We start from the raw sequence: 23,515 nt of genomic DNA on the forward strand, positions 1-23,515 counted from the left end.
AATTTTTATAATTTTTTGAAATACGTGAAAGTGAAAAAGTGTGTAAAAATATATGTAATGTTGTTTAAAATGTAAAAATATGAGTTTAAAATGTTAAACCAAATAGGCCTTTAATCATTTACAAGTTTTTTAAAAATTCTATATAATTGAAATTCATCTAATTTATTTTAATCTTAAAATTTATCAAAATCTTTATGATTTGTAATGAATTTAGCCCAACCCAAAAGCTTTTTTTTTTTTTTTTCCTCCCCCATACACGTACCCACTCTTCTCCTCTCTATATCTTTATTTTCTATTTTCTTTTTTCCTTCTTGGTTTTTTCTCCACCACACACGTACCCCCTCTTCTCCTCTGTATCTTCACCGTATAACCACACACATACACGCCACTCTTTCATACTTTTGTTTTTGTTGTTTTGCTTCTACCTCTTCGCCCACCAGTAAATTAAAGTCATCTCTAGTTCAGAGAGTGAGAGAGATCGCCGGCGGAGATCAATGGCTGTCGAAGAGAGTCGTTCGAAGGATGAGCCACCTACTTTCAGATTAGCGTTCTTTCTTATTTATTTGATTAGTTTTATGAGAAAGATTGGGGTTTGTCTTTGTCTTGACTGTTCATTAGCTAAATTTTTTTTTGAGTTTTAGAGAGGCCGATACTGTTGGATACTTTTTGAGTCAAGCTTTTAAAAAATGAAGTCAATTCAAATCCCATTGGATACTTTATCCTCATGGAAAATAAAACAAAGGAGGAGTCTTGTACAATCACAATTCACAACAACTCGCGGTTTTCCGGTGCCGGAAATTCCACTCATTTTTACATCAAAATCTCAGTTTTGCCACTACCGGTCGGTGACGGATGGGTGTCCTTCTCAGCGTTCTGTGGAAGAAAAAGACTCCTGGGACTGGGAGACCCGCCCAACGCCGCCCTGGAAAACGGATCCGGTTTCCGAAATTGGAACCTTGCTTTGCGCAAGCGCATTCTTCAGGCCAGGTATAAACCAATAACCCCTCAAAAAACAATCTTAGTACTATCTGTAACAACGTTTTTATTTTTTAAATCTTGAATCAAAAAAGTTTAATACAATTAAGCTTTGCGTTTTGTTCTATTCTTAATCTAAAAAAGAAAAAAGAAATTACAATTAATTTTATAATTTAATTTTCGTTGTTACACCTTTATTTCTCAACATTGCAATCTGCTCGAATAGTTGAATCATAGTTGACACTTGAGTCTCATATAATCATCCCATACTGAGTGAACCACACCCTCACAGCCTTCATCTTTGTTCATCGTCAGAGCAAAGCCATATAGGCTTGTGATCAGCTGAGGAACCTCGATAGAGCAGTCACTACCTTCACAAGTGAATGGGTCTCATCTACAATATGAAATTTTACTTTTAGAGTCACTCGTGTTTGTTCTTTTATCTTTAATTTTCTTTTTAATTGAGTCGATGCATTAGTAACTTGTAATTTGTCTTCAGGACATGAGGCCAATGCAGCCTGATGAGCAGAAGGTGCAAAAACTTGTGAAGATGGGCTTTGCTGAAGTTGATGTGAGAAGTGCTCTGCATCGTAGTGGAGGTGATGAAATCTTGGCTATTATAGAGCTTCACCTAGGGCAGCGGGTGCAAAAACTTGTGAAGATGGGCTTTGCTGAAGTTGATGTGAGAAGTGCTCTGCAAGATAGTAGAGGTGATGAAATCTTGGCTATTAAAATGCTTCGCCTTGCAGAGTGTGCATGGGGTGGAAATGTTACAAATACAAAGGTTTAGTCTAAATCTTTAAGTTACTCATCTAGCCTAGGCCTGTCTTTAAATTCTATGCGGGCTATGTTTTTGCAAGCGTATCTATCTTCTGATGTAGCTTTATCTATGTGACACTAGCTTATTATCAAGCAACTTTTTCCGTGAGGTGGAGTTGCCATAACTATCAATGCCATTGAAGTTTTCAAAATTAAGGAAGAAAGTTTTATGTTCAGCACCTTGTTTTAATCAACTAATGATTTGATAAGAAGCTAGATAACTGCTATACTGTGGGAGTTTGCCCTTAGGAGGAAAAGTTGTCTCATTCATCACGTTTATGCATCCTTTCTTTGTGTGTCGGTTCCACATATGACTGGAGCTTACGTAATAAGAGGGATGATGTTTGTAGCCGATGCATTGCAACCTTGATTGATAAAGCTAGACTCAATTACTAAGTACCATATAAGTAACCTAATAAGTTGACTTGTATTCTATGATTTGAATTCAAAATGAATGTAATTATTCCTTTCATGAGCATCACTTTAAGCCTTTCCCCATCAACGGCGAAAAGGCAAAATCAAGCAGTGGACTTTTTTTTTTTTTTTAAGAAACATTTAGATGTTTTACTTATAACTAAAGAAAAGCCATAAAGGCTTGTGATCAAAAGAGGAACCTCGGTAGAGCAGTCAGATACTTGCATATCTATCACTATCTTCACTATTGAAAAGGTCTTGTCTTCGATATGGAATTTTACTATTGGTGTCACAAGTGTTTGTACTTAATCTGTAATTTTCTTTTTAGTTGAGTCTATGCATTTGTAACTTGCAATTTGTCTTCAGCTATGGCAGCATGGTGAGCAGCAGGTGCAAAAACTTGTGGAGATGGGCTTTGCTGAAGCTGCTGTGGAAAGTGCCCTGGAAGCTGTTAATGGGGATGAAATCTTGGCTATTAAAATGCTTTGCTTTGTAGAGTTTGGACCAGCTGGAATTGATACATATAGAAAGGTTTGGTTTGAATATCTAAGTTCCTCATCTAGCCTAGGCCTGTCTTTTAATTCCTTGCGTGCTATGTTTTTGCAATCATATCTTCTAATGTAGCTTTATCCGTGTGACACTAGCTTATTATCAAGCAACTTTTTCCATGAGATGGAGTTGCCGTAACTATCAGTGCCATTGAAGTTTTTAAAATCAAAGAAGAAAGTTTTATGTTTAGCACCTTGTCTTAATCAACTAATGATTTGATAAGAAGCTAGATAATAGCTAAACTATGGGAGTTTGCCCTTAGGAGGAAAAGTTGTCTCATTCATCACATATATGCATCCTTTTCTCTGTGTCTCGGTCCAACATATGACTGGGGCTTTCATAATATAAGAGGGATGATGTTGTAGCCGATATATTGCAACCTTGATTGATAAAGTTGGACTCAATTACTAAGTAACATACAAGTAACCTAATAAGTTTACTTGTATTTTATGATTTGAATTGAAAATGAATGTAATTATTCCTTTCATGAGCATCACTTTAAGCCTTGCCCCATCAACAGCGTAAAAACAAAATCATGCAGTAGACTTTTTTTTTTTTTTGCATCTGTCATTTAGTTCTGTTTTTTTTTTTTTTTTTTGGAGAAACATTCAGATGTTTTGCTTATAACTAAATAAAAGCCATAAAGGCTTGTGATCAATAGAGGAACCTTGATAGAGTAGTCATATACTTGCATATCGGTCACTATCTTCACTATTGAAAAGGTCTTGTCTTCGATATGGAATTCTACTATTAGTGTCACATGTTTTTGTACTTTTATCTATAATTTTCTTTTTAATTGAGTCTATGCATTTGTAACTTGGAATTTGTGTTCAGCTATGGCAGCCTGATGAGCAGCAGGTGCAAAAACTCGTGGAGATAGGCTTTGCTGAAGCAGTTGTGAGAAGTGCTTTGGAAGCTGTTAATGGGGATGAAATCTTGGCTATTAAAATGCTTCGCTTTGCAAACTGTGGACCAGCTAGAATTGAAGCATATAGAATGGTTTAGTTTGAACCTCTAAGTTTGTCATCTAGCATAGGCCTGTCTTTTAATTCCTTGCATGCTATGTTTTTACAAGCATATCTATCTTCTGATGTAGCTTCATTTGTGTGACAGTAGCTGATTTTCGAGCAACTTTTTCCATGAGGTGGAGTTGCCATAACTATCAGTGCCATTGAAGTTTTCAAAATTAAAGAAGAAAGTTTTGTTTAATGCCTTGTTTTACTCGACTAATGATTTGATAAGAAGCTAGATAACTGCTAAACTGTGCGAGTTTGCCCTTAGGAGGAAAAGTTGTCTCATTCATCACATATATGCATCATTTTCTCTGTGTCTCGGTCCAACATATGATTGGGGCTTTCATAATATAAGAGGGATGATGTTGTAGCCGATATATTGCAACCTTGATTGATAAAGTTGGACTCAATTACTAAGTAACATACAAGTAACCTAATAAGTTTACTTGTATTTTATGATTTGAATTGAAAATGAATGTAATTATTCCTTTCATGAGCATCACTTTAAGCCTTGCACCATCAACGGAGTAAAAACAAAATCATGCTGTAGACTTTTTTTTTTTTTTTTTTTTTTGCATCTGTCATTTAGTTCTGTTTTTTTTTTTTGGAGAAACATTCAGATGTTTTGCTTATAACTAAATAAAAGCCATAAAGGCTTGTGATCAATAGAGGAACCTTGATAGAGTAGTCATATACTTGCATATCGGTCACTATCTTCACTATTGAAAAGGTCTTGTCTTCGATATGGAATTCTACTATTAGTGTCACATGTTTTTGTACTTTTATCTATAATTTTCTTTTTAATTGAGTCTATGCATTTGTAACTTGGAATTTGTGTTCAGCTATGGCAGCCTGATGAGCAGAAGGTGCAAAAACTTGTGGAGATGGGCTTTGCTGAAGCAGCTGTGAGAAGTGCTTTAAAAGCTGTTAATTGGGAAGAAATCTTGGCTGTTAAAATGATTCGCTTTGCAGACTGTGGACCAGCTAGAATTGAAGCATATAGAAAGGTTTAGTTTGAATGTCTAAGTTCGTCATCTAGCATAGGCTTGTCTTTTAATTCCTTGCATGCTATGTTTTTACAAGCATATCTATCTTCTAATGTAGCTTCATTTGTGTGACAGTAGCTTATTATCGAGCAACTTTTTCCATGAGGTGGAGTTGCCATAACTATTAGTGCCATTGAAGTTTTCAAAATTAAAGAAGAAAGTTTTGTTTAATGCCTTGTTTTACTCGACTAATGATTTGATAAGAAGCTAGATAACTGCTAAACTATGGGAGTTTGCCCTTAGGAGGAAAAGTTCTCATTCATCACATATATGCATCCTTTCTCTGTGTGTTGGTCCCACATATGACTGGGGCTTACATAATATAACAGGGATGATGTTTGTAGCTAATGCATTGCAACCTTGATTGATAAAGTTGGACTTAATTACTAAGTACCATACAACTAACCTAATAAGTTGACTTGTATTTTATGATTTGAATTGAAAATGAATGTAATTATTCCTTTCATGTGCATCACTTTAAGCCTTGCCCCATCAACAGTTAAAAAACAAAATCATGCAGTGGACTATTTTTTTTGCATCTATCATTCAGGAGTTTTGTTTTGTTTTTCTTTTTGAGAAACATTCAGATGTTTTGCTTACAACTAGAGAAAAGCCATAAAGGCTTGTGATCAAAAGAGGAATCTTGGTAGAGCAGTCATATACTTGCCATATCTGTCACTATCTTCAATATTGAAAAGGTCTTGTCTTCAATATGGAATTTTACTATTAGTGTCACATGTGTTTGTACTTTTATCTGTAATTTTCTTTTTAATTGAGTCTATGCATTTGTAACTTGCAATTTGTCTTCTGCCATGGCAGCCTGATGAGCAGCGGGTGCAAAAACTTGTGGAGATGGGCTTTGCTGAAGCTGCTGTGAGAAGTGCTTTGGAAGCTGTTAATGGTGTTGAAATCTGGGCTATTAAAATGCTTCGCTTTGCAGAGTGTGCACGGGCTGGAAATGTTACAAATACAAAGGTTTAGTTTGAATCTCTAAGTTCCTCACCTAGCCTAGGCCTGTCTTTTAACTCCTTGCATGCTATGTTTTTGCAAGCATATCTATCTTCTGATGTAGCTTTATCCATGTGACCCTAGCTTATTATTGAGCTACTTTTTCCATGAGGTGGAGTTGTCATAACTATTTGTGCCATTGAAGTTTTCAAAATTAAAGAAGAAAGTTTTATGTTCAGCGCCTTGTTTTAATGAACTAATGAGTTGATAAGAAGCTAGATAACTGCTAAACTGTGGGAGATTGCCCTCTAGAGGAAAAGTTGTCTCATTCATCACATATATGCATCCTTTCTTTGTGTGTTGGTCCGACATATGACTGGGGCTTACATAATATAAAAGGGATGGTGTTTGTAGCCAATGCATTGCAACCTTGATTGATAAAGCTGAACTCAATTTTTAAGTACCATAAAAGTAACCTAATAAGTTGACTTGTATTTTATGATTTGAAGAAATGAATGTAATTATTCCTTTCTTGAGCATCACTTTAAGCCCTGCCCCATCAATGGCGAAAAAACAAAATCATGCAGTGCACTTTTTTTTTTTTAGTTTTTTTTGTTTGCATCAGTCATTCAGGAGTTTTGTTTTTTTTTTTTTTTTTTTTGAGAAACATTCAGATATTTTGCTTATAACTAAAGAAAAGCCTTAAGGCTTGTGATCAAAAGAGGAACCTCGATAGAGCAATCATATACTTGCATATATGTCATTATCTTCACTATTGAAAAGGTCTCGTCTTCGATATGAAATTTTACTATTAGTGTCACGTGTTTTTACTTTTATCTGTAATTTTCTTTTTAATTGAGTCTATGCATTTATAACATGCAATTTGTCTTCAGTTATGGCAACCTGATGAGCCCAAAGTTCAAAAACTTGTGGAGATGTGCTGTGATGATGATTATGTTGGGAGAAGTGTTGTGGAAGCTCTTGTGAGAAGTGCTCTGGAAGTTGTTAATGGTGATGAAATCTTGGCTATTACAATGTTTCGTTTTGTAGCGTATGCACAGGCTTTGAACGATGAAAAGACAAAGGTTTAGTTTGAATCTCTTGAGTTCCTCATCTAGCCTAGGCCTGTCTTTTAATTCCTTGCATGCTTTGTTTTTTTAAGCATATCTATCTCCTAATGTAGCTTTATCTATGCGACTCTAGCTTATTATCGAGCAACCTTTTCCATGAGGTGGAGTTGCCATAACTATCACTGCCATTGAAGTTTTCAAAATTAAAGAAGAAAGCTTATGTTCAGCGTCTTGTTTTAATCAACTAATGATTTGATAAGAAGTTAGATAACTGCTAAACTGTGGGAGTTTACCCTTAGGAGGAAAAGTTGTTTCATTCATCACATATATGCATCCTTTCTCTGTATGTCGGTCCCATTGGTGCTTACATAATATAAGAGGGATGATGTTTATAGCCGATGCATTGCAACCTTGATTGATGAAGCTAGACTCAATTACTAAGTACCATACAAGAAGCCTAGTAAGTTGACTTGTATTTTCTGATTTGAATTCAAAATGATTGTAATTATTCTTTTCATGAGCATCACTTTAAGCCTTGCCCCATCAACGGCGAAAAAATAAAATCCTGCAGTGGACTTTTTTTTTTTCCTTCTGAGAAACATTCAGATGTTTTGCTTATAACTAAAGAAAAGCCGTAATGGTTTGTGATCAAAATAGGAACCTGGATAGAGCAGTCATATACTTGCATATCCATCACTATCTTCTCTATTGAAAATGTTTCATCTTCGATATGGAATTTTACTATTAGTGTCACATGTGTTTGTACTTTTATCTGTAATTTTCTTTTTGATTGAGTCTATGCATTTGTAACTTGCAATTTGTCTTTTGCTATGGTTGCTTAATGAGCAGGAGATGCAAAATCTTGTTGCTGAAGCTGCTGTGGAAGTGCTCTTGATGCTGTTTATTATTTGTTTATTTTTGGTTTGTTTGCTGAACTCTGAAGCTGTAGAAGCAGGTTTATTATTTCTTTTCTTAAAAGGAGTAGGAGAAATTCTATTCCTATAAATACTCTTTATAGAGAGGTTTATTTATGTTATGTGTGTTTTTTTAATAAAAGTTTGTTAGAGAGGTTTTTCCTATTATTTTGCCTACCGGCCTAGTGTTCTTGTAGAACTTAGGTTTCGTGGAAGAGTTGTAGTGATTTTGTGTTATAGATTCTGCTTCTACACGTCTACGCTGTATCAAGTTGTTAATAGAGATGAAATCTTGGCTTTCAAATTGATGAAGTGAATAATCCTCCTATGCAATAACATGAGCATGCAAATGGATATATGGCATTCATCCAAAGTCATGAACGCATTAGAGACCAAGAAATTCATTCTCAACTCCAATCGGATCTTATCAATCATTTATGGCAATTTCATGGCAAGTCGTAGGAACTTGAGTGTGAGTTGTGGCATGTGAGTTTTTATTGTAATTTCATATGCGTTATGTGAACTTTTTGTGGACTACATTGCTAGTTTAGGGTTGCTTAAAACAATTTCAAGTGGAGAAGGTGAATTTTATGTTGCATTTATAATATGTTTGCCTTTTGATATGAGTTTTTTTTTTTTTTTTTTGTGCTGAATTTGATATGAGTTTTGATAGGTTCATAGTTTAGTATATGATTTATGTAAATAGTTTACAGTGTTTTGGCAGGTTGATAGTTTAGTTCAATTGGAGTAGATATGTGATCATTGATAAATTTTCAATTGCACCCAACGTGGGGCCCACATGTCAGTGAGAAAAATGTTTCATACAAATAAGATACATTCATAGTAGTTGAAGGAAAAAAAATTTATGAATCGCATACATGGTAGTCGAAGGAAAAAAAAAATCCAAATATGGTAGTCATTACAAACATGGATTTTCAAAAATATGATTGTTCGATTAAAAAACATTTCTCAATAAAAAAGTCAAGTTTTAAAAAATATGCTTGCTACGTTCAAATGATCAAATGAAAATACAGGGAAACAAAGAATAAAGAAAACATAAAAAAAGAATATTTAAATGAAGTAGTAAAAAAAAAAAAAAATTGATGTTGGATGTATTATAAAATGAGTTATTAAAATAGGTAAAGTAACTTTTTAAGATGCTAAGTGCTGTATTTTATAACATTTTTGATTTGAATGCTCTAAATGAATGATGAACAGATATTTCTAATAAATATTATCATTTAAATATATGTAAAAAATTTTGATTACTATTGTAGTTTTTTGGGCGAAAATCACATTTTCGTCCTTATATTTTCATGCGATTCCTACTTTGGTCAATATATTTTATTTTCATTGCTTTTACTTCCTATTTAAAAAAAAACGCTATCTATTTTAGTCTTTTCTGTCAGTGTCCTAATGGCAAAGTCTTAGGTGGCGGATGGAGTGTACCGTTGGCACACTAAATGCTGACATCAGCGTTAAAATAATAATATAATATTTTATTTAGCATTTTAAAAATGCCACGTCATCTTTTAAAAAAATATATAATTTATGAATTTTAACTAAATGAAAAAAAAGGAAAAAATAGAAATAAAAACAAAAAATAGTATAAATTGAGATCTAGTTTTATTTTGAGTAAGAACATACAAGAACACAAACCCAGTCATTGTTTAGTTGGCAACCAAAAACAATATCACTTGAAAACCTAGTCATTGTTATTTATTTACTTATTTTCCCATATCTTTGTGTCTCTTCTCTCGAACTCTCTCATATCTCAAACTCACTCAAGCTGAAGACCTAAAACCTTTCTCTCTCTCAGATAAGTGTCTCTCCAAGATCAGTAGTTCTCTCTCTTAGATTGGTGGGTCTTTGCCTCAAATCAGTGGGTGCTCCGGATTAGTGGGTTGTTTTTGTCTCAAATTGGTGAGACTCCCTCTCTCTCTCTCTCTCTCTCTCTCTCTCTCTCTCTCTCTCTCTCTCTCTCTCTCTCTCTCTCTCTCTCTCAAAGGTGGAGATTTCAGTGGAGATAGGTGGTGGCACATTCTGATGGTGGGTTTGTGGCTTATGATTTTTGTTGATCTGGGTTTTCACCTTGTTCAAATCTGGGTTGGTGAGGAGGGCTTAAGGTTCGATTAAGGGGATTTTCTAATAGAAAGAGTTTGAGGTGTGTTGGGTTAATGGTTTTGTGGGTATTTTGTTAAAATTTCGGTGGGAGTTGTGTTTGATTTTTTTGGGTTTGTGCTCGTGTGTTCTAGGTTTGATTTTCTTGTGTTCTTGTGTTTGATTTTCTGGGTTTGTGCTTGAAATTTCTGGGTTTGTGTTAGTTTTCTGGGTTTGTATTCTTTGGGTTTTGAAAATTTTGGGTGCTCAATCTGGGTTTTTTCTCTCATCTCACATTAGATTTTTTAAAAATTCTTTTTTTAAACCAATCTATGGTAATTCTGGGTTTTGGCTAATTGTGTGTGTTTCTAGGACTTTTCAAGAGTGATTTGGCGCTTGTGGGTGTTCTTCTTGTTTTGCTTTGGGGCTCAACGAGAGAAGACATGGAAGTGAGAGTCAGTGGTGGTGGTGGTTTTGGGAGAGAAGAGTGAGATTAGTTCAAGATTGTTGTTTTGGATTGCTAGGGTTTAATCATTAGATGGGTTATGGGTCTTCAATCTTGTGTTCTTATTTTTTGAGTTATTTGTGATTTTTGGTTTTAATTTTGAGTTCTTAAATCTGGGTTGATATTCTTGTTCAAGATACTTTTATATCCTAATTCATGTGAATTTTGATTTTTAATTTTGTTTTGATTTTTTTTAGTTAAAATTAATAAATTAATTTTTTAAATTTATATGTTGATGTGGCATTTTTTAATGCCAAAATAAAATTTATTATTATTATTTTAATAGTTTTGTCTACCACTTAGGACTTTGCTATTAAGACACTGAGAGAAATGACTAAAATGGATGGCATTTTTTTAAATTGGGAGTAAGAGCAGTGAAATTAAAAGATATGGACCAAAATATGAATTGCGTGAAAATGTAGGGACGAAAATGTAATTTTTGCCTAGTTTTTTATTATTATTTATCTTTGTATTCATAAATATAACGTGAAAGAAGGAGATGGTAGTTTCTGTACCCATCTTTGAATGACTGTTGGTTGTAAAAATAGATAATGAAGTTTGCATAAGTATTTCTCTTGCTGTGTACGTCAGCATCAACTTATGAACTTGATTTTCTTTTGACTATTATTGCAGGATGGTGCATTGAAAATTCAAAAGCCATGAACACTATTTAGCTATTTGCTTCCTGGCATGGAAGCAAGAAGTTTCGGCTTAGGGACGCTCACTGAGAACGGTTCCAAAGTTTCAGCTTTCTTAAATCGATGAAGGAATTTGACAAAAATAAATCCCCCACAATAATACCGATATATATATATATGTGTGTGTGTGTTTTTTTTTTTTTTTAGAAGAATAATACTAATATATTTGATTCGAGATGTAAGTCAGCATCAGCATCTAACACACTACAAAACTTAGAAATTCCAAACTCCAATTCATGCTATATACATATAAGAATTGCATCGTGGTTGTCTATCATTCTTCAGGCCCTTGGAAATATGAAATGACCGTAAAGAGAGAGCCTTTCAATATGTTGTAATTTATAAATACTACTTGAAAGATGTACCAAATGGTTTTCGAGGAGTAAGTTCTCAAGTCCAATGAGATTCGCAAATGACAAAAGCAACTCACAAATACCAGTGGAGTGTAGTGCTAACTAAAGTAAACATTCCATTTCTTGAGAAAATCCGGGGAACTTCTTGAGGCTTGAGCAGCTTGTAAGTGTTAAAGATGCAAGAGATTTCATCATTAGACAACTTGGAGGAACTTGAAGTTTAGTGCAATTGCTAAGTTCCCAAACTTCAAGCTTTTCAAGATGCTTGACAGAGTCATGAACAACCATTCTATGCATGTTTCATCAAAAAAAATAAAAAATAAAAAAATAATTCAACAACAAACAGCAAAATTCCAGTAAATTCAACCTAAAAACACTGAGAACCCAATGTTGGTGTGGGAATGTGTTCCAAACACTTTATACATTGCTGTGAATCCCACATTGGTTAGGAGAGAGCTCACTTATGTGTTTATATATCGTTGTAGGCCACCATTGACGTCCTCCGATGGTGGGCTTTATCATATCACACACATGCACACTGTCCCTCTCGATCGCACAGATCTAGATTAGTTTTGTTTCGAGCTGAGGTTTTTATTTTTCCTCTTCTCTGCCTCTTTGGTTTAATGGAAAACTAGGCTCTGGCTGGTTTGCTCTTCCCTTCTGCTCTGCTTTGCTCTACCCTCTCTGTTATGGTTTGCTCCTCCTCTCCCGCATATTTTACTAGTGCAAACCACACTTCAGTTTCAACCATATATATTCATGTTTAAGGCATAATTTCAGCCAAGAGAGTGAATTACACTGAGTTTTACTCCGGGTAGACTTTAAGGACAATGCTTTCACAAAGTGATTCTCTAACATTGTAAGATCGTTCTAATCGTCTCTCTAATTTTGTTCTTGCTAATTATTTGGGATCTTATTTGTTGAATCAAACTTGTTTTTCAGTGCTATATTTCCAACACCCAACAATGACCTAGTTTATGTACCAAAATTTTGGAATTGACTAAGGATCCTCAAGAGACTATGAAAAAAAAAGTGGATTGCAATTGATGTTAAGCACTGAATAACCCGAATTCAGATTGCTTCACACTACACAAATTGTATGGAGTACTCACATGGAACAAAACCATTTTTTTTAAAGCTTTTTTAGTAGGTACATTACAATTGTCAAACAAAAAAAAAAAAACTCAAATTAACCTTTCATTGAAAGTTGTAGATTTTAGTTAGCTTAATTAATAAAATATTTTGTCATTGAACATGAAATTTAGGGTTTGAATCCCAGCCTATACAAAAATCAATTGGTATCCATATGTTGAAATTTTATTGTATATGTCACAAAAAAAAAAAAACATTACCTGAAAATTTATGGATCATAGTTAACGAACTTGACTGAAAAATGGTGACAAAAAAGTATACTCTCAATTTTAAATGAATCAATTTCATAATTAAGATTAAATATTACAAATATAAACACTAAAATATTAATCGGAAAATGAACCAAGCTAAGATTACATTTACTATGATTATAACAAAAACATTTTTAAAAAACAAACAACTATTTTACTATAGTCCTCCCATGAACTACTGCTGCAATCAATATGTTTAAAAAAACTATTTTTAAGACAAGAAAGAGGACCAACTAGAACAATTCCATTAATTATTTAGTAGTTAATATATTTGACATCTAGTTTGGTTTAGTGAAATAACTATGGTTTCTCTCGTACGGTTTGGAATATAACATGTATACCTTTGCCTATAGCAGTGAGACTAATTTTTTTTTTTTTTCCAGAACTTTTCCAAACGCAGTAATGCTTAAAGAAGAAAATGCACTATTCTAAGCATTTTAACTATTGCCTCAGTAATTAAAAAAAAAAACTATTGCTTCAGGAACAAACATTTTACATTACAATTCCTAAGGTACATTTTGTGCATATGATATTCACACTAGGCGTCCACATTTTACACATGATGAGACAAAATGCGTATGAAGAGTGTATAAAAGGAGTATAAGACAATCAAAGCCCTTTACTTTTTCATCACTTCACAACCAACCAGGGTAATTATTGGGTACTTCGGAGTACCATAAATGCGTACTTTTCCCTCTCACATTACAATGGGTCTCACTAATTAAATTTATGGTGGGACCCACAATTCATGTGAAAGAAGGAAGTATGCATTTATAGTATTCCGGAAGTATTCAATAATTTTCCAACCATGAATACCACCACCATCATTAAAATAAAAAATGCGCCTGCACGTGATTTCTTTATGGTTTTCTTTTTCACTTTTCTTTTACTCTGGCAGTACAAGCAAAATGGCCAAACAAATAGTGCATGTCATCAACGGTTAATTCTTTTTTCTTCTTTCTCCATTTAGATGTCATAGATTACAACTTCTATGAGTGAGTTCTTAGTTTCCAATATAATGTACACATGCCAAGAGCTTGTAACTCAACTGACACTTTCGGATATTTCCAATAGAGACATCCAGGGTTCAAATCCTCCCTCCCCCAACCATCAAAATATATATATGTAGGAACAAGTTTTAGTCATGAGCTTTCTAGAAAGGTTTACTACGGTGTCAGCATAAATTTGTCAGAATTCATTATCTATTATATCAAAGGTTGACTATGTTGAACTAGTCAGTCACCAGATTAAACTTCATGTTCAATCTGTAGAAGGGGTGCTTTTGGTGAATTGATAATTTGATATCCCTTACTATGAAGCAAATTCTTGGGTCATGGTTGGGTGATTGAAACTCCCCAAGAACACACACACAAACAAAGTTCATTACTTTATGTCTTTCTCAAGTAAAGTAATTTGGCCACTTTCATTCATCACACAGCATATATACTGAAATCTTATAAAATAAAAACAGATTTTGAAATCAAATCATACCACAGTATCTCACGCATATCATAAACTACACCACATTGGTTTCTTAGGATAAATGCCTGGTTGAGGTCTCATCCTGAAAGGAAGATGATAGAGCATATTTAGATAACCACATTTGCACTTCGAAAAATATTTTGGAATGAATAAACAAAAAATCAAGGATAACACTAAACATGTTAGACAACTGGTCTCTTAGAGAGTACATGGAACTCAGCATCGTTTCTAGAGTGTCTTGAGCTAATTGGAACTTCACATCCAATTCTCCCGAGTGAGACTGTGCATCATTTTGAAGCTGCAAAATGAGTAGTAACAGTAAATAGTCGCATTAGCACACTGAAAATTGAACATATTTTTTGTCTTACACTTCCAGTAAGTGTCTATCTAATGTTTATTTCTCACACTCATTCTCAAATTACAAACTAAAGGACACTCATTCTAAGTTCATTCACCACTAAAAATTCAAATATAAGAGATATTCTTCAGATACCTTCAAAGTGATAACAGCCACAGGGTCTACTGATTCAGCATCCTGATTTGCCATATCTCATGTCATTGCCTTCAACTGGGGCAAAGTAACCTAGATATTGTATATCAGAAATAAAGTCAGATTCTTGTGTGTTACCTAGTAGATCAGTGAGGTTGTGTATACCATAATCATATTTCTAACCTGATCCTTGAGTAAATCATCTCGCCTTTCTAGTTGAAACTTTTGTAGCAGAAGCGCCAGTAGTCTTTGTAGTTCAGGCAATACTTCAGTGGGAAATAGTTTATGAATGTCATCCTTGCTGACATTCTCGTAAAAAAACCTACGGATCAATATGCGAAGACACACCAAAAGCTGCAATATAGAACATTAGAATTCTAACCCACACCAGGTGGGATTCGGTAAGAAAGCCTATACCACTTAGAAAACTTGATCACCTTTTAAGACCGTTTTAAGTAGATAGTGATAATATAACAAGTAATGTAGATGAACACTTTCAAAACAGCTTCTTTATACAAAGTAACCTTGTATCATTCTACGCATGTTTAGTCAAAAGATAATTTAGTTCAACAACTGTAAGAAATAGAGACTTGCAATGGAATATAAACAATCAGTTTTTCGGCATACCTCTCTGGCCTAAACCGACGATCACACAAGAGCTTTGAGATTGTTCTACGATGTCTAGCGCCAGCTTCCACGCAAACAAGCTATTCAAACACGTTCTAAATTCTAGTTTGTATAATCCATAAACCAAAAACGTTTCTCTGACGGTGTTGCACACTACTAGAGTGATGCAAACATAACCCACAACCTAAGAGCCTCACAACACTCTGTAAACACTATGAGAAATGCAGAATTCGTTCACTGTTCAATGGGTACCACTCTTGGTGTTTATATACACACCACTCCATTAATATTGAGTGGGATAGTGGACTTAGTGGGGTAGAGTAATGGTCCAAACCATTACTCCCTAAATCTTGGATGTTACAATTATCCTGAGGTATACAGAAGGATATGCCCACTTTGGGTGTCCATCCATATTCTTTTCAGTTTCTAACATCTCCTACTCATCCACTGTGGGCATGGCCCTATTGTTCATATCTCAATGTGTTTCTCAGTGCATTCATACTGGCAAATAGGTTGTGCGACCACCGAGCACACTTGAAAAATATATTTGGGAGCACTATACTAAATCTTATACCAAGACCAGCATAGCAACATCCCTAAAGTGTCTCGTTATGCCCTAGACATATATTAACACATCGAATCAAGCATCTCTAACCCCTCTTGAGTTAAATACTCAAACTTACGCTGGATCCATCATAACTATCTAGATGTACTCACAATTATTTTGCTACCATAAGTGCTATAACCTGTCGACAGTGAGTACAAATATAAGGATGTGTTAAAAAATAGTCTTCCCTTTGCACTCATGTCCTTTAACTTTGGTCCAATCACTTTCCTAGCAATGTCCCTTTAGACCGAATCCAACATGGTCATAGGTAACATGCCAAAGTAGCAGACATCAAAACCTCAGCTTCATGACAGAGTCAAAAGTAACAAGGGCATAAGTAGGATCTTAATGAAAGATCCATGGGACTCATATGGTGAAGAAGCAGGGATATATTCTCTCACCTCCGCTTTTGGTCGAGCAAGCACATGTAGTATGAAATACATGCTATGGTGGAGTTCTCTTAAGTAAGAGCATATGTGTTAACTCAATACACCATACAAATCTTGGTCTAGTCGCTACTCAAGCGCCTAACTCGAGTCCTTTAGTCACTTGCCACCTCAAGCAAAAAATAAGGTCTCGCATCTGGCTAACCACAAGCTACATGGATCATGGGCTATCCATGTACGGTCTAATTAAGATAAATATATTATAGACCTCATCTTAGTTCCAACTAAGGTGACATCTATTTGTGTCAACCATTTATATATGCTACATAAGCATTGAATGACACAATGTCTCATCTCTGCTCACTACTTAAGCGCCAGAGGCGATCACTCGTGTGAGTGAGCCTACCTAAGCCTGTTGACATACCTTTCATACCACGGAACTCATCATATGGTATATGTGTGTGTAAACATACATATTATTAACTGAATAACATCATATGCATTATAAAAAATCCCAAAAGAGTACAATAAATGGTAACTAAAAACAACATATCATTATATTCTACGTAGCCCTAAACTCCTAACATGAGCCTGAAAGGCATCCCTTCCTATAGGCTTTGTAAGAGGATCAACAATCATGAGGCTTGTAGAAATGTGTTTTAGAAACACTTCATTGTGAGCAACCATGTCTCGAATGTAGTGATATCGTATATCAATATGTTTGGTTCTCCCGTGATACTTAGAGTCTTTAGCATAGGCAAATGCTACCATGCTATCACAATGTACCGTAATGGGATCCGAGACACCCTTAACAACCTCAAGATTCTAAAAGAACCTCCTTAACCAAACTGCTTCCTGAATAGCTGCTGAACATGCTACATACTCTGCTTCCATAGTTGATAATGCTATACAGGGTTGTTTCTTTCTACTCCAAGTGATGGCACCATTATTTAGCAAGAAAGCATATCAAGATGTAGATTTGCATTCATTTAGGTCACTACCCTAATCAGCATCACTATAGCCAATCATACGGAAATCTGAACCCTGATAACAAAGGATGTGTTCCGCTGTCCCTTTAAGATACCTTAATATCCTCTTGACAGCTTTCCAATGAGCAAGTCCTGGATTTGACTGAAATCTACTGACTAATCCAACAGCATAACATATATCAAGCCGAGTACACATCATTGCATACATCTAGCTTCCAACTGCATTAGCATAAGGAACACGAGCCATCTTTTCTTTTTCATCTTGAGTCTTAGGACACATCTATGGGCTTGCAATTATGCATTTGGAAACGCTCAAGAACTTTCTTAATGTAGGTTTATTGTGATAAACCTAAAAGTTTCTTTGAGCGATCCCTGAGGATTTTAACCCCCAAAATATAATCTGCCTCACCCATGTCCTTCATCTCAAAGTTAGAGGATAACCACCCTTTTGTGGCGGTAATCATCTCCATATAATTACCGGCCAATAATATGTCATCGACATACAATGACAAAATAATGAAACTTCCCTTGGATCGTTTTACGTAGACACAGTGATCTTCTTCGATCATCTTAAACCCATTCGATAGAACGGCTCGATGATATCTCAAATGCCATTGTCTAGATGACTGCTTTAAACCATATATGGATAGCTTAAGTTTACACACTTTGTGCTCTTGACCTTTGGTCACAAAGCCAATCAGTTAATCCATATAGATTTCTTTATCTAGTTCTCCATTGAGAAAAGCTGTCTTAACGTCCGTTTGGTATTATTCTAAATTCAAGTTTTCAACAATGGCCAGAATGAGTCGAACAGAGGCAAACCTCACAATCGAAGAAAAGGTATCCTTGTAGTCAACACCCTCCTTTTGAGTGTGTCATTTTGCCACTAATCAAGCTTTATACCTTTCTATTGATCCATCTGCCTTGTGTTTGATTTTAAGAACCCATTTGTTCCCAATTGCTTTTCGCCCTGACGGTAGGTTTACCAGATCCCAGACTTGATTAGTCTGCATAGATTCCATTTCATCATTCATTGCTTTCATCCACTCATCACTAATAGAAGATGAAAGCGCCTATTGCACAGTTTTTGGCTCATCATCATCTTATGAAGCAATCATGAAAGCTTCCCCCTCAATCTCAAAACAACGACGAGGAAAATTATCACGGTTGCTTCTACGTGGCTGAGGTTGTTGTGGATCAACTTCTAGTGGTGTGCTCCCACTAGGTTGTGAGTCGCTCCCACTGTCTTTAGGAGTTTCTGGAATTTCTTCTTTGTCCTCTACTAGTCTACTTGGGGCACCTACCTCTTGATCCATCATTTCATAAAGAGTCAAGTTCTTTTCAACCTCACCTATGTTAGGGAATTCACTTTCAATGAAATCGACATCACGTGACTCCAATTCAGTCACACTTCCATCAGGTTGTTCACTTATCAACACATAGCCTTTGGAATGCTCAGAATATCTAATAAAGATACACTTCTTTCCTCTAGGCCTTAACTTCCCATATCTATGAGAAGTATTGTGAACATAACCTATTGAACCTCATGGCCGCAAGTTATTCAAGTCAAGTTTCTTGCCAGTCCATAGTTCATAAGCTGTGGAAGATATTGATTTAGAGGGCACTCGGTTAAGTATATAGGCTGCTGTCAAAAGTGAATCCCCCCAATACGAAATCGGTAAGTTTGCTTGTGCCATCATTGACCTAACCATCTCTAGCAGTGTTTGATTTCTCCTTTCCGCCACACCATTTTGTTGCGGTGTATAAGGCATCGTTAGCTACCTTTCAATTCCCTTTTCATCACAGAGCTCCTTAAATTTCTCAGATAGATACTCACGCCCACGATTAGTTCTAAGAGCCTTAATGCTCTTGTCTAATTGATTCTCAACCAATCTCATGTATCGTCTAAAGCAATCTATAACCTCAAACTTATGAGAAATCAAATAGACATGACCGTAACGTGTATAGTCATCTATAAATGTGATGAAGTAGAAACCTCCATGCCTTGCCCTCACATTCATTGGACCATATATATCAGAGTGGATTAGTTGCAATGGAAAAGATTCCCTTATGGCTTTTCCAAACGGTTTTCTTTTTTACTTTCCCATAAGACAACGTTCACATGTGGACAAAGTGACCTTAGCGAGATTGCCCATAAGGCCTTCTCTAGCTAACCTAGTCATCCTTTCTTGCCCTATATGGCCAAGCTTAGCATGCCATATAATTGAATTATCAGAAGCATTATCAAATGAAGTCAAAAAAACTGAACTATCATTTTTATAATATTCAATATCCAAAATTAAAAATTAAAAATTAAAAAACCATTTGAAATAAAACCACAGCCATAATAAATTGTTCCCAAATGCAATAAAACATAATTATTCTAAAAAATAAACTGGAAACCAAGTCTTAAAAAAGTAACTACGAAAAGTAAGTTCCTTCGGATCTCTGGAGCATACAATACGTCATGGAGTATCAGAGTGCGACCACCTCACAACTCTAGCTTGTAGGTACCAATTCCAAGTACCTCCACGCTAGCTCCGTTTCCCACCTTGATGTCTCTACTCCTAACAAGAATCTAGCGGTACTCCAAAAATCCCACTCTATCTCTCGCTACATGTTCTACTGCTGTTGAGTCTACAGTCCACATAGGAGCAGAATTAGCAACAAGGAAATGACTAGTTACAAAAACATGGTGAGATGTAGGATTAGGTGTTACCTTTTTTGGCTTAGTGCAATCACGAGCGAAATGTCCTTTCTTTTCGCAATTATAACAAGTCAACTTAGACTTGTCCTTCTTTGCGCGCTTTCCTTTAGTATCGCGCTTGACAAACTTAGCCTTCTTAGGAGGTGGCCCATTAGGTCTCTCTTGTCCAGGAGCGTAATTAGGTTACTTGCGTTTAGGCCTAGATGCCTTACGCAAGCTAGTCTTAGCCATGTGCACGGAACTAATCGGCTTGGCTACTTCAAGGCGCTTAGCTTCAAGTTCCAAGTGACGAGCCACATCATCAAATGTTTTGATGTTCTCATTATGTGTCAAGTTTTGACACATCGTCTCCTATGAAGTTGGTTGTGAACGAATCACTGCCTGGACTTGTTGTTCGTTAGTAAGATTGTTTCCAAAAGATTTGAGCTCTCAAATCATGGAGGACATCGCCCTAAGATGTTGCTTCATCGTATGTTCAAAGCGCATCTTATATGAATCAAATTTCATTATTAAGCCACGCAGTCTAGTGGCTGATATCCCTCCATATCTTAGCTTTAGAGCTTTCCACATGTCTTGTGCAGTTGCTGCTCAAATTCACCAATCAAGTCATTGTGCATATTGCTTAGCACTGTAAAGTGCGCACACAAATCCTTCTTGTGCCAATTTTCATAGGCAGAAAGATCACGTTGGTGTTGCTCAGTGCTTCCCTCATCGGGTTTACTCAACGAATGAGTTAGAGTCTTTAGGACTTCTTGCTCATTCAGCACATATTGGATTTTGCGATGCCAAATATTGTAATTTTCACCATCCAGTTTCTCTCCTTTATTGAGATCAACAACTATACCTTTGGAAGCCATTTCACTACAAAATTTCACAAATGGGACATTACACCCACATTTCAAAAAATTTTGATGTTTGATCTAAAATAAACTTAGATAATCAATACACGTCACAAGATCAAAACTTCGCTAAGCTTCTTAATCATCTCTTGCGCCACTAGTGTTTATTACTAAGCTTAATTTTAATCTATTCGTGCAAAATTATGTATAGGAGATAACGCAACTCAACCATTCTCCCACTATTCTATATCTCATATTTACAAAAAATATGTATTAAAAACAATTCACCAATCTTATCAATTAACTATTAAGCCAAACATGCTATCACAATTTAAAATCATGAGAATAATTCATATAAGCATCTCATTATTTCACTAAGAAATAATAATGGAATTAAAAAATTTACAAAATTAAATCAATTCCATATAATTGAAGCATATACCTTTTATGTTTCATGAGAAATAAATGCTAGGCTTGTATAGTATACATTTCAATTGGATGGATTAAATACAGTTTTAATCCAAATAAATTATTGCAAATATATCACTGACCAAGATATAGAGTTGGTCATGTACTTATGTTTTTATTTTATTTTATTTTATTTAAATAATGGTGAAACAGATGCAATAGGCTTAACAGGCACAAAACAAAAAAACAAAAAAAGATTTCACAAGAAACAAGGATCCCAAAAATGGCACATGGACCCATTGTATAGTGCATGCTAAAAGTAACTGAGTAAATACAAACAATATTTAGGTAATAAACTATTGTGAGACCCTTTTTGTTTTTATTTTATTTGCTACCACTTTAGCTCTTTCGGCAAGTTAAAGACTTGTGATGTGCAGGTTGTCTACAACCTTCATCCTTTCAACTTCTTTCAACCAAAAAACGTGTTTCAGACATGAACTTCAAAGTTTTATATCTTCTTCATTTCAAGTCCATTTTTAACGTACCATATACCGATATAAAGCTTATACCATAATATGAAATCATATTTTGCAAATAGTAGTCATATAAGAGTAGTTTTGTCCTTAAAGTTTTGATGTTCTAAATTTTGTTAAACTATATCTCATGGCACACTTAGAGATTTGCTACGAAACTCAAGGTAGATATTAATACATGTAATATAGACAACATATATTAATTTCAAGGCATGAAATGCTCAGAATCAAAACTTGCCATTGAGGGCCATGTGAGGTGCATAGAAATTCATAGCATATCACAGAAGCATAAAACACATTAAGAACTAATCATATATGCCTATGACATCGAGAACAACCTATAAACCTAGCTCTTATACCAATGTAAGAAATAGAGACTTCCAGCGGAATATAAACAATTGGCTTTTCGGCATACCTCTCTTGGCCTAAACCGACGATCACACAGGAACTTTGAGATTGTTCTACACTCTCTAGAACCAGCCTCCACACAGACCAGCTATTCAAACACGTTCTGAATTCCAGTTTGTATAATCCACAAACCAAAAACGTTTCTCCGACAATGTTGCACACTACTAGAGTGATGCAAACATAACCTACAACCTGAGAGCCTCACAACACTCTGCAAACACTATGAGAAATGCAGAATTCGTTCACTATTCAATGGGTACCACTCTTGGTGTTTATATACACACCACCCCATTAATATTGAGTGGGATAGTGGACTTAGTGGGGTATAGTAACGGTTCAAACCATTACTCCATAACTCTTGGATTTTACAATTATCCTGAGGTATATAGAAGGACATGCCCACTTTGGGTGTCCATCCATATTCTTTTCAGTTTCTAACAACATCAAACAGGAAAATTCCAAATTGAACCTAAGAACACTAGGTACCCAACACCAAAATTTTGGGATCAACTATGGATCCTTAACAAACCATGAACAAAAAAGAAAAAGAAAAAGTAGATTGCAAATGAAGTTAAGCACTGAATAAGTAAATAATCATGATTGAATTCACAGTGCTTCACACAAATTGAATGAAGTACTCGCATGTAACCAATAGAAAGGATTTTTTTAATTAAGTTTAAACATTCAAAACCATTCCTTTCAAGCTTTTTCTTGTAGCTACTATACACATTTCCCACATTCAATTATCAAAAAAAAACTCAAATTAACCTTTCATTGAAATTTTAGAGTTCTTCTAAAACCACATTTTCAAGAGACTATGAATGATTGCCTATTACTTTCACAAAGACCCACCACTCACACAGTCTGCTACTGCCACATTAGTACATTGTCAATAAAATTTTAACAGTAAAATAGACCAAGCTAGGAATTTTTTTTATTACATTCACCATGACATTAACAACAACACTTAAAAAAAAAAACAACACAGAAATTACAAGACAAGATTTTAAACTAAATTGAATAGGTGTGTGTACTAGGTGATACATACAGGGTCGAGGTCAGAATCGTTCTCAAGCTGGAGCATGTCGTGGACGATGTTGCGGTCGACAGCGTCGAGATTGGTTTTGCGTGTTCTCCAAAGGGGCTTGGAGAATGTATTCTACTAACTCTTTCGAATTCAACCTCATCAATAGCAGCAAGTGACCCCACAAACTACGCTCCATTCTTTCTAC

At 35.2% G+C, this 23,515-nt stretch overlaps 1 protein-coding gene and 1 pseudogene across 3 annotated transcripts; one reads left to right on the plus strand and one right to left on the minus strand.

Annotated features, from left to right (window-relative positions):
- The first annotated feature begins 395 nt into the window (after positions 1-395).
- Positions 396-11,176, plus strand: LOC142631958 (uncharacterized). Of its 3 annotated transcripts, none has more exons than XM_075806337.1 (8): positions 396-987; positions 1,475-1,759; positions 2,575-2,739; positions 3,592-3,756; positions 4,613-4,777; positions 5,636-5,791; positions 6,658-6,849; positions 10,987-11,176. In XM_075806337.1, the coding sequence occupies exons 1-8, from the start codon at positions 853-855 to the stop codon at positions 11,014-11,016; spliced, it is 1,293 nt and encodes a 430-aa protein (XP_075662452.1). In that variant the 5' UTR covers positions 396-852; the 3' UTR covers positions 11,017-11,176. The 3 variants fall into 3 exon arrangements, with proteins under 3 accessions (XP_075662452.1, XP_075662451.1, XP_075662453.1); XM_075806336.1 differs by lacking the exon at positions 10,987-11,176 and adding an exon at positions 7,684-8,225; XM_075806338.1 differs by lacking the exons at positions 3,592-3,756; positions 10,987-11,176 and adding an exon at positions 7,684-8,225.
- Positions 11,177-14,341: 3,165 nt separating this feature from the next.
- LOC142633063 (uncharacterized) lies at positions 14,342-23,506 on the minus strand (annotated as a pseudogene).
- Positions 23,507-23,515: the final 9 nt, after the last annotated feature.

Source organism: Castanea sativa, chromosome 4 (genome assembly GCF_040712315.1).
Source record: "Castanea sativa cultivar Marrone di Chiusa Pesio chromosome 4, ASM4071231v1".
Lineage (NCBI taxonomy): Eukaryota > Viridiplantae > Streptophyta > Magnoliopsida > Fagales > Fagaceae > Castanea > Castanea sativa.